Genomic DNA, 12,372 nt, shown 5'->3' with positions numbered 1-12,372 from the left:
GTTCAGACGACACAATATGCTGTCTAGTTGACATTACCACAAATGGAGAGACACTCTGCCGAGCTGACCAAAAGCTGACCGAGGACAGAAGATACGTAAATCTGATTGGCCGAGAGCTCTGAGCAAGTCAGGATGACAACGACAGGAAGCCTTTTCCCTCCAACGGTTATTTCGAAATTTGAAATGACCGATGCCTAGACGTCTCTATAAATAGTGCCATCAGAAGCTTCATTCGATACAGAACTTGATCAAGCCATTACGCTGACCAAATTTCTACACAAGTTCTGCAAGCAAAGAAGCAAAGCAATCTTACACTACAATTCATATATTTGTGTAAAAGTCTAGAGTGATTATTTCAATCATCTAAAGTGTCTTAGCAAATCATTGTATAGGACAAACACTTATCATTTCTAGAGATAGAAAGGAGAGGCTGAGTACTCGGTTATAGTACTCAGCGAGAGATTAGGATTGAGTAGAGGTATAGAGGAAGGCACTCTTGTTATACTCAGTTGCTAAGATTGTAAAAGGTTTGAGGCTCTACCTTTAAAGAGCTCAGTAGAGGATTCGAAATCTCGGAACATGTTCCGGGGACAAGACGTAGGCTTAGAAGAAGCCGAACCTGGATAAATCTGCTGAGTAAAGTATTTCTTACCTTTAACTCCTTATATATATTGCTTGCTTAAAATAACCAAAAACTGACCAAGTAAAGAGGTCAAGTTGAGTTGTGCGTGTTGAACATCTGAGCTCAGGAATAGACTCTAAGTGCTATCTCCTGACTCAAACTAAGAAACTGACCTAGTCACCAGTTGACTAAGCCAGTATCTTGCTGTTTACTCAGCGCCGCTGTTAAAACCTTTTTCCTTAGAAAAAGAAGTCTGCCCTAATTGCGAAAAAGTTTAAATAGTTCCTAACCCCCCCTTGGAACTATACTTGCAACCCTACAAGGGACCAACAAGTGGTATCAGAGCTTAAAAGCTCACTGTAAAAGGTTTAACAACCTTGAGCTGATCCCTACCATGGGCAAAAACACCACTCGGTTTCTCCCTGGAAACCAAACAACTCAGATACTGCCTGAGGGGCTGTCCATTACTAGGCCTCCCCTATTCTTCGGGTCAAACTATACCTTCTGAAAGAATAGGATGAAAAATTTCATTCAGGCTACAAACATGAGTTCCTGGCTATCTATAGTCCAAGGCCCATTTGTACCTGTCGAAGTTGTGGCTGGCCAAACAGTTGTAAAGGCTGAGGCCAAATGGACAGAGGATGATCTTAAGAAGCTTCAAAATCACGCTTCGGCTATAAATATGCTTCACTGTGCGCTCGATGCTGCAGAATATAATAAAATCTCAGGTTGTGAGTCGGCACAAGAGATCTGGAAAAAGCTGGAAGTCACCTACGAGGGAACCAATAAAGTAAAGGAGTCCAAGGTGAATCAGCAGATGAGACTGTACGAGCTGTTCGAGATGAACAATGATGAGGGCATTTCAGACATGAATGCAAGGTTCACCAACATCATTAATGAGCTCAAGAGACTTGGGAAAATCTTCACTGAGGAAGAACAAGTCAAAAAGAGACTCAGGAGTCTTCCTAAAGACTGGCAAGCAAAGAAGACAGCTGTTGAGGAAGCTCAGGATTTAACCACCTACAAATATGACGAACTCATCGGCTCGTTGCTGACCCATGAGATATCTAAGAAAAGGCTGACCAAGAGTAAGAGTGAACCTAAGATTACTTTTACTGACCCATCTACTTCTGCAGAGATTGTTGAAACACAGACAGCACAAGACATGAATCTACCTAAAGAGATAAGGATCCCAAGAGGGCACTCAGAAAGTGCAATCCTTGATTCTGCTGGGAATACCCTGATGACGAGGAATCAACTCAGGAAGTACCTCAGCAATGTTGCTTTCGTCTCAGTTCAAGAACCGAAGAATTTCGCTGAAGCTGAGTATGATGAATTCTGGATGAACGCAATGCAAGAGGAGCTCGATCAATTCAGAAGAAACGATGTATGGGAGCTAGTGCCTCATTCAAAGAGTCAAAAGACCATTGGAACAAGATGGGTCTTCAGGAACAAGATGGATGAACAAGGGAATGTAGTCAGGAACAAAGCAAGGCTTGTAGCTCAGGGCTACAGTCAGCAAGAAGGTATTGACTACGGTGAGACCTTTGCCCCAGTGGCAAGGCTAGAGGCAATTAGAATTCTATATGCATATGCATCTTACATGAACTTTAAATTATTCCAAATGGATGTCAAAAGTGCATTTCTTAATGGAGTTATAAACGAGGAGGTTTATGTTAATCAACCTCCAGGTTTTGAGGACCATAAATTCCCTAACCACGTTTATAAACTCAAAAAGGCTCTGTACGGCCTCAAGCAAGCACCACGTGCTTGGTATGAGAGGCTGACCAGTTTCCTGCTGACTAGAAATTACGTCAGGGGCAAAGCTGATACAACCTTGTTCATTAAGAGAAAGGGTAAAGATACCCTGCTGGCTCAAATTTATGTTGATGATATAATATTTGGTGCAACTAACGAATCAATATGCAAGGAGTTTAGCAAACAAATGCAGACTGAGTTTGAAATGTCCATGATGGGAGAACTCAACTTCTTCCTCGGTCTTCAAATTAAACAAGGAAAGAATGGCATCTTCATCAGTCAAGCCAAATATGCCAAGGAGATATTAAAGAAATATGACTTGGAAAATTGCAAGCCAATATCCACTCCTATGGGCACTGACACTGTCCTCTGCGCTGACGAGAATGGTAAGTCAGTAGACAGCAAATTATATCGAGGTATGATTTAACAGCCAGTAGACCGGACATTCAGTTTTCAGTATGCTACCGTGCTAGATATCAATCTAACCCTAAGGAATCTCATTACATTGCTGTAAAAAGAATCCTTAGATATTTGCAAAGCTCAGTGAACGCAGGTTTATGGTATCCCAATACTCATGATTTCACACTCATCAGATACACTGACGCTGACTATGGACGGGATAAGCTGGAACGTAAAAGCACCTCTGGAGGATGTCACTTCTTAGGAAGCTGTCTTGTATCCTGGTTCAGCAAAAAGCAGGCGTCAGTAGCCTTGTCTACCACTGAAGCTGAGTACATTGCTGCTGGTCATTGTGTTGCTCAAGTCCTATGGATTAAGCAACAGCTTGAAGACTATGGTGTTCAAACGAAGACAATTGAAGTCAAATGTGACAACAAAAGTGCAATTGATCTTTCAAAGAACCCAATTCAACACAGCAGAATGAAGCATGTCAGCATCAGACATCACTTCATTAGAGACCATGTACTCAAAGGTGAGATCAATCTGACCTTTGTCCCAACGGACGAACAGCTTGCGGATATCTTCACGAAGCCACTGGCCCGTGAGCAGTTCAGCATACTGAGAGAAGCTATTGGTATGTTTAATCCTCTTCAGTAAATTCCTGAACTAAATGAATATGCATGCTGAGTGAATTACTATGCTGAATGATTGTTTTTGCTGTGTACTCATTGAAATTAATTAAACAGCAAATACTAAGTAAACTTGCACACTGAGTAAGCTAGCTTTAAACTTAGAAATCATCCCTTATGCAATACTGACCACTCAGAATATCAAACGCTTGGCATTCTAAACGCTGAGTAATATATCCGTTAGAATAATTGCAAAAGCACGCGTATAGCCACCTAGGATGACGTACGCGCCGAATGTGTCATAAATGCCAGGATTATTGTCGGTTCACAATCCCGAGGCAAAACTGACACATGGATTCGATAAGATCCATTCCTCACCTCTATAAATAATGGGTAATTCCCCATTTTTATTCTTTACGCTTATCGAACTCTCTGGCAAAGAAATTCTTTCTCTCTAAAACCCCTCTAAGCTTTCCCATCCTCAACAATGACTAAGGTTTCCTACAACATCTCCGGTGCTGGCCACCCTAAGCCCAGCTCCGATGACACTTCCAAGCAAACCTCTGTGCCGGAACCTACCAAGGTCACCTCGCCGAGCAAAGGAAAAACTGGCCAATCCTCCGGTAAGGGAAAGCCTGAAAAAGTCAGGACCTACACAAAGGTTTTTGAAAACGTCCGAGAATGGAAAGTCGAGCCCTCAAGATGGGTATCTGAAGCCTTCGTACAAAACGAACAACCCTTCTGCGAGTGGATTTCACAGAATGGATGGACTGGGCTATTTTCCATTAGGGATCATACTTATCCTGACCTGGTAAAGGAGTTTTACCACAACCTTCGCGTTGCCAATGATAACCAGGACTACTTGGTAACCGTGGTGAAGGAGAAAACCATCTTTATAAACCCTCTCTACCTAGGAAATTTGCTCCAGTTAAAAACTGAGGGAACAAGGCTAAGGAGATCAGGAGATCAGGATGGCACTGGGTACGAGGTCAACTTCTGCAAACCTGAGGGCCACTCAGGAGAAGTCTCAGCTTCATCGATGGGTCAGCACCAGAAGATGGCTCATTATCTGCTGACCTATTTCATCTATCCGAAGATCAACTGCACTACCTCAGCAATGAACTTCGAGCAATGCTTTATATGGCATATGCTGACATACACACCAATCAATATGCCAGTCTTTCTTGTCGCTGGCTTCCTACGAAGTACTGGTACGCTGAGGCTAGGATCGCTCATCACCAGGATCCTCATTGATCATCAGGTAGACCTGACCGATGAAGAAACAACTAGAGGATCTGAGATCACAGCGGCTTCACTGAGAGCATTGAAGTTCGGTCAGCCTCTAAAGAAAGGAAAAGCTGCTGCTACGACTACTGAACAGCAAGCTGAGGGAACTGCTGTCCTAAAGAAAGGAAGAAGGACTAAGGCCCTAGCTTCTCGGAAAAGAAAAGCTGCTGAGACTCCTTCCAAAGATGTCGAGTCTCCAGCTAAAAGGCAGAAGTCAGCTGGTAAGTCAGCTGAGAAACGAAGCAGGCAAGGTGAGCCTGGAACTGAGGAAACTACTGAGCAACCTCAGAAGAAGCAGAAGCCTTCTATACTGACTCCCCTCAACGCCATACCTACAGACTTTGTTGTACCTGGTGACTCTCACTTCACCCAGTGTCAAGGTACAGTAGCTGAGCATGATGAACATGAGGTGCATTTGGATGATCAGTTCATTGCACAAGTTGAGGAAGAACTCGATAGTGACAGTACAGAAGAAGAAGAAGAGGCCAGCGGTCAGGATGACGCTGAGGACTCTGAGGAGACAGCCAGTGAACATGAGACTGAGCTTTCCAATACTGTGTTGGCTGCTGGAGAAGAGCAAGTACTTGACCAACACAATGTTGATCAAGTCCAAGTGCAAACTGACCAACCTAATGATGAGCAACAAGAATCTTCTCCTTCTCACTCAGGAGATGCTATTCACAGTAACTTTCCACCACGTAGAAGAAGAAAATTGGTTAAGGCCAGTGAGAAGACTGTCAGTGAACCTCCTGTGCCACCACCAACTCTTCCTAACTTTGTTATTTCAAAGCCAACCAAGGACCCCTCCACAGTTAAGCTCAAATTTTTCAAACGCCAACCCACTTCTACTGCATCGGCGTCCTTAGAAAAGCAAGCCTCTATTTCTTCTCAATAGGAACATGCCGACCAAAATGCTTCTGCCACCTCAACAAGTCAGGTTGAGGCGATTACTGTCAATGCTATTTCTTCAAGCATGGTGCTGACTTCAAACATATCCGCCCCCGTCAGCACAGACAGTATTCGCATTTCTACTTCTCCTATTCATATCCCTGCCGATCAATCAACTATCCCAGAACCTCAAGTGCAGATTGGTACAACACTTCGAGTCACTGACCATGTCACTCCTTTCACTCCTCTTCCTTCCGGTCATACTGATGTTCCTGCAGGCTCTCAAAGCTATATGAATGCCACTGAGTCCGGCAAAAGGATAATTGACTCAGTGCAAGCGTTGATCAGAGACCTTCAATAATCCACTCCTCCTGCTGATGGGTCTTCATCTATTGAGACTACTCAGCTCTCCCAGGTCACTCAGCTTCTCAACGAAGTTAAGGGACTCAAGGACCTGCTGAACGTCATCATTTCTTTTCAAGCACAGCAAGCTAAGCAGGATTCAATCGCCAAGCTGGCTGAGATCCAGCTGACAACTGTGCAACACTTGAACTCTTTACAACAACAAGTTCAGAACTTGTCAGTTGTGAACCCCGACTATTCCACTTCATCTGAAGTCAAGATGCTCTTTGCTCAGCTTCACACCGAGCAACTTAAGACAAATGAGCAAATGGTCTCTTACAATCAGTGCTCAGTGGAGCAAATTGGTGAGGCTACTCGCTTGCTGAATCGGAATAAGCAAGAGATGGATACTGACTCAATGAAACAGAATGAGATGCTGTCTATCACACGACAAACCTTCAACCACATTCATCATACCAATATTCAATGTCAGTATTACGACACAGCCCTTCTAAAGACTTTTCACCAAGTCTTTGCTGGTCTTACTGAAGCACTCATCTGGGAAGGCAAAGCTCAGGCATTTAATGTCAACATGATCAGTGCTGCTGAACTCAACATACCTGAAGAGGTATCCACTGATGGAGTTGCAATTTTTGACGGCGTCAATGAAAGCGCTGAGAAACTTAAGGAGCTGTCCCAAGAACTGACTCGTGCTGTCTTAACTGATGCCTTCAGACTTCCTCCTCCTGATGCTGACAAAACGGGGGAGAAAGAACAAGCAGCTAGAGCTCAGCATGAGCATAGTCAGTCTCAACAAAAGAAAAAGAAATAGAGATAGGCTAGAACGTTTTTTTTATGTTATCCTTTGTACCTATTTCTGTTATTTCTAATGCACTGACTACTTATATAATTACTTGCATCGTTCATTATATGAGTTATGAATTATTTTATCTGATGCCAAGTATTAAGTTATTAAAGTATCTTCAAACTAATCCTATGCTTATAATATGATTAACTTTGACTTATATGTTTATAAAACATTGTCTGTTAAGAACTCATTGAACAACAAATTACTCAGCGCACTCTATATGATTAAACCTTCCGCTTAATACTGAGTAAATAGAATATGTTGAATAAGCTGACCTATATCTGAAAACCGACCTTAGACTTACTCGATTAAACCTTTAAATGTTTAGAGTAAAACTAAGTCAGTAGCTCAACCCTTACGGGGGAGCTTGCTAAGTTATAATAGGTCAACTATCATGGGGGAGCTCAATACTGAGTTCCTCGCTGAATAGTTTTGCCAACATCAAAATGGGGGAGTTTGTTGAAACACCTTTCCACATAATTCTGATTTGACAAAATTGTTTAAGTATAATTGAAATACATATTCTAAACACACTAAGTTTAAATGCTTTGATTTATTCTACTAATGTGTTTGTTCAATGTTGAGTTAAATTGTTTATAAGACACAAGAATTAAAAGGCCCAAGCCCAATACAAGTGTCAAAGCCCAAGTCAAACAACTCAGTATAACTCGGCACGCGTTTGTCAAAACGTTGTCGCTTTGGACAAAACGCAACTCAGCAACAGAAGGATCTAGAAGACCTTCGGGAACAACTTCAAGATGAAGCTGCTGAGTAGATTCGACAAACGTACAAGACAGCAGCTGGCTAAGGAAAACTTCCAGATAAAGTATTTCCTCTTTGGGTAAAGTTCAGACGACACAATATGCTGTCTAGTTGACATTACCACAAATGGAGAGACACTCTGCCGAGCTGACCAAAAGCTGACCGAGGACAGAAGATACGTAAATCTGATTGGCCGAGAGCTCTGAGCAAGTCAGGATGACAACGACAGGAAGCCTTTTCCCTCCAACGGTTATTTCGAAATTCGAAATGACCGATGCCCAGACGTCTCTATAAATAGTGCCATCAGAAGCTTCATTCGATACAGAACTTGATCAAGCCATTACGCTGACCAAATTTCTACACAAGTTCTGCAAGCAAAGAAGCAAAGCAATCTTACACTACAATTCATATATTTGTGTAAAAGTCTAGAGTGATTTTTTCAATCATCTAAAGTGTCTTAGCAAATCATTGTATAGGACAAACACTTATCATTTCTAGAGATAGAAAGGAGAGGCTGAGTACTCGGTTATAGTACTCAGCGAGAGATTAGGATTGAGTAGAGGTATAGAGGAAGGCACTCTTGTTATACTCAGTTGCTAAGATTGTAAAAGGTTTGAGGCTCTACCTTTAAAGAGCTCAGTAGAGGATTCGAAATCTCGGAACGTGTTCCGGGGACAAGACGTAGGCTTAGAAGAAGCCGAACCTGGATAAATCTGCTGAGTAAAGTATTTCTTACCTTTAACTCCTTATATATATTGCTTGCTTAAAATAACAAAAAACTGACCAAGTAAAGAGATCAAGTTGAGTTGTGCGTGTTGAACATCTGAGCTCAGGAATAGACTCTAAGTGCTATCTCTTGACTCAAACTAAGAAACTGACCTAGTCACCAGTTGACTAAGCCAGTATCTTGCTGTTTACTCAGCGCTGCTGTTAAAACCTTTTTCCTTAGAAAAAGAAGTCTGCCCTAATTGCGAAAAAGTTTAAATAGTTCCTAACCCCCCCTTGGAACTATACTTGCAACCCTACAAGGGACCAACAATTGTTACATGCAAGTCCCTATGTTATTATGTTAATCCCATAACATGATACTTGACTTGAGTTTATTTAAGTTTATCAATTAGTTAGAACTAGTTAGAATCATAAAGTATGATATTAGAGGGTGTTTGTTTATCTACTTTTCACCCTCTGTTTGACTTTTCAATTTAAAATGAAGATTTTTAGGTGTTTGATTAGACACCTCTTGTTTGCCTTTTACAGCTGAAAAGTAGCTTTTTACAAAAGAAGGGAATCTCCGCTTTTTGGAAAAGCAACATTTTCCAAAGGCAACCAACAAACAGGAACAACAAACAACAAGTAACCAAACAGACCCTTACTTAATCTATGAACACCTTATGGTTACTTTTACAAACTAGAGATTATTTTGATCTAACTTGTTTAGTTGTGATAAAATATAATATATTTTTATATAGTTAAATTTACTATATCAAATAAATCAAATAATTTAATAATGAACAATTCATTTATTAATAAATTATATCCTAAAACAATTATCTTTTGTACACTAAAATACAACATATTCCGAATGATGTTTGTTGAAGAAAAAGGAAAAGACCATGCTAAGGTGGAACTTTCAAAATAAAGATAAAAAAAATAAGAAACTTAAATTAAGTTTGATGTAATAAAGAATATAAAAGATTGAAATAAATTTGTGAATATAGAAAATGTCAAAGTTATAAGATTTTCATATAAACAAGTTGCATGATGATCAGATGTTAAGAAATTTAAGCAGTTGATTATTCTTGGATGGAGGCGGCAACAACTCTATAAAAAGGAGCAGAGCATGCAGCTCTTCAAAATACAAATATAGATGATGATGATGATGATGAATATTCCTTCAATAATGGTTCCATTTATTTTTCTTGTTTTGGTGGCAATCTCAGCTGCTCAGTCCCATGATGATTTTGTTTCATGTCTTGGTTCTCAATCAGGAATTTACAGTCCCCTCAACTCCTCATATTCAACCCTCTTAAAATCATCCATACAAAACCCACGATTCGACACCACTTTTACGCCAAAACCCTTACTTATCTTCACCCCTTTCAACTTATCCGACGTTCAAGCATCAATCATCTGTTGTAAGAAACACGGCCTGCAAATCAGAGTTCGTAGCGGGGGCCACGATTACGAAGGTCTTTCCTATGTTTCGGTCCTCCCCTTCGTCATTGTTGATCTCATAAATTTCCAGTCTGTGAATGTTGATGCTGAAAACAACACTGCCTGGGTGGAAGCTGGTGCAACTATAGGCAAACTATACTACAGTATTGCTCAGAAAAGTAGAAATCTTGCTTTTCCCTCAGGAGTTTGCCCTACTGTTGGTGTTGGCGGCCATTTCAGCGGCGGAGGTTATGGCATGTTGTTAAGGAAATACGGCATGGCAGCTGATAATATAGTTGATGCACATTTAATTGATGTTAATGGAAATATTCTTGATAGAGCTTCAATGGGTGAAGATTTGTTCTGGGCTATTAGAGGAGGTGGAGGAAATACTTTTGGTATTGTTGTCAAATGGAAAATAAACTTGGTTTCAGTTCCCTCTACTGTTACTGTTTTCAGAGTTGAGAAAACTTTGGAAAATAACTTAACTTTTCTTGTTAACAAGTGGCAAAACATAGCACCCAAAGTAAACCAAGATCTTTTCATTAGGATTGTGTTAGAAAGAGTTAACTCCACAGTAAGAGGATTGTTTGAGTCCTTGTTTCTTGGAGGAGTTGACAGGCTTCTTCCATTAATGCAACAAAGTTTTCCTGAATTGGGTTTGGTGAGTGAAGATTTTATTGAATTGAATTGGATACAATCCATTTTATACTTTGCAGGATTCCCAACAAATTCATCATTGGAAATATTGCTGAACAGGACTCAACCAGCTTCCTTGAGGAATTTCAAAGCAAAAGCTGATTATGTGAACATAGCTATGCCTGAAATAGCATTGGAAGGAATATGGGAAAGGCTATTGCAAGTGGAACCCAGTTCTGGCCAAGTAATATTTAGTCCGTATGGAGGAAGAATGAGTGAGATTTCAGAATCAAGCATTCCGTTTCCACACAGAGCTGGAAATTTGTACAAGATACAACATTTGATTTATTGGGACGAGGAAGGAATTAAGGCAAGCAATTTTCATCTAAATTGGATAAGAAGGCTATACAGTTTCTTGGGTCCTTATGTATCAAAAAACCCAAGAGCAGCATATATAAATTACAGGGATCTTGATATTGGAGTGAACAATCTTGGAAACACAAGTTACAAGAAAGCAAGCATTTGGGGTGTTAAGTATTTCAAGATTAACTTTGACAGATTAGTACATGTTAAGACCAAAGTTGATCCTGCTAATTTCTTCAGAAATGAACAAAGCATCCCTCCTCTTTCCTGATACTCATCTATATTTCTACCACAATAAGGATCTTTTTTCATTTTATTTTTTCTACTTTCATGTATAATATAATAAAAGTTCATTTTATTTTTACTTAACCAACCGAGTTTTGTTTTTATTAGCATATTTAGTCCTGTGCCATACCCCTAATTACAAAGGAAAAACTGGCATTTTGAAGGCTATATTGCTGCTTTCATTCTCGCAACTTACTTTTTCAGATCATTTTTTAATATACGAGAGATCCCATAAGAGTCTCTTCTCGGTATAAATTGAATTTGAGATTTTTGCTTTCCCTTTTCTCTTCAGCTGCTCTATTCACTTTTATAAATGCTTCCTTTCAGACGCATTGAGTTCCTCTAAAATCTCTACTTTTTGTTGAGTTTCCTTTAAATTTGTCTCTTCAATTCTTGCCTTTTCATCTCTCTCTTCATTCTTTTTAAAACCCTAAAGATGAGTCAAAACGAAACAGATCCTCCTTTTTAGGATAACCCAATGGTATGTTTTCTAGTTACCATACTTCATCTAGCGATGTAGATGAATATATAACCAGGGAGGAGATGAGGGCTGGTGAATAGAGGTTCACAAGAATCCCAAAAAAGAAAAAAGTCATCTTCATGAAGTTTCTTCTTTCGTGACCCCTGAGTTGAGTAATTTCTTTCTCTGGCTCTGGCTGTATCAAATAATTACTTTTGGTAAATTAATGTCATATATTTGGACATAAATTAAGCTCTAAATCAAATATGAAATTCTTTTTTCTTAAAAAAAAATATGAAATTATTTAAAAAAAAAAAGACAAATATAAAATTCAATTTATTAAAAAGTAGCAAAATACTTCAACAAATGAGAAATATTAACTAAATATTGGACATTTAACCAAAAAAAAAAAACTTAGAATAGACAAAACAAAGATTAAATTGATTTAAATTAAATAAAAAAATAATAAAAAATACGAAAATAATTACAAAAACCATAATAAAAGATAGCAATAAAATAAGTCTGATACAATATTTAATTTTTAGTTTTTGCCTCTATTTTTTATTTGACTTTTGACTATAGGGTATCGTAGATATTTTAATTTGGATCGACTCCTTTTTTTTTAATTTTGTTTTTTTTTAATTCACGACATGCTCCAAACTAAATATATATGAAAGCTATAATTATAAACCATGATTAAATTTATGGAAGCATTGGTTTATACATTCCTTCTAGTGTCAACTTTAGGAAGGGGGAAGAATAAGATTAGATACCCTAGTAGTTCTAGCCAAAAACGATGGATACTCGACGCTGTGTGTATCGACCTATATAGTGCTGTATAACACATTAAGTATCCCGTCTAGGGAGTACGTTCACAAGAATGAAACTCAAAGAAATTGACAAAGGCCTGCACAAA

General features: G+C 39.3%; 1 protein-coding gene across 1 annotated transcript; it reads left to right on the top strand.

Moving 5' to 3' along the window:
- The first annotated feature begins 9,408 nt into the window (after positions 1 to 9,408).
- Positions 9,409 to 11,270, top strand: LOC136209648 (tetrahydroberberine oxidase-like). Its single transcript, XM_066001218.1, has one exon. It carries the CDS (start codon positions 9,423 to 9,425, stop codon positions 10,980 to 10,982), a length of 1,560 nt encoding a protein of 519 aa, XP_065857290.1. The 5' UTR covers positions 9,409 to 9,422; the 3' UTR covers positions 10,983 to 11,270.
- Positions 11,271 to 12,372: the final 1,102 nt, after the last annotated feature.

The sequence above is a fragment of the Euphorbia lathyris genome, chromosome 1 (genome assembly GCF_963576675.1).
Source record: "Euphorbia lathyris chromosome 1, ddEupLath1.1, whole genome shotgun sequence".
NCBI classification, from domain to species: domain Eukaryota; kingdom Viridiplantae; phylum Streptophyta; class Magnoliopsida; order Malpighiales; family Euphorbiaceae; genus Euphorbia; species Euphorbia lathyris.
The sequence above is the reverse complement of the archived record's forward strand: the minus strand, read 5'-3'. Positions and strand labels throughout refer to the sequence as shown.

Bases quoted from the DNA above. Each gene is read 5' to 3' on its own strand.
- LOC136209648 (XM_066001218.1), top strand. From the start codon at position 9,423: ATGATGATGATGATGATGAATATTCCTTCAATAATGGTTCCATTTATT.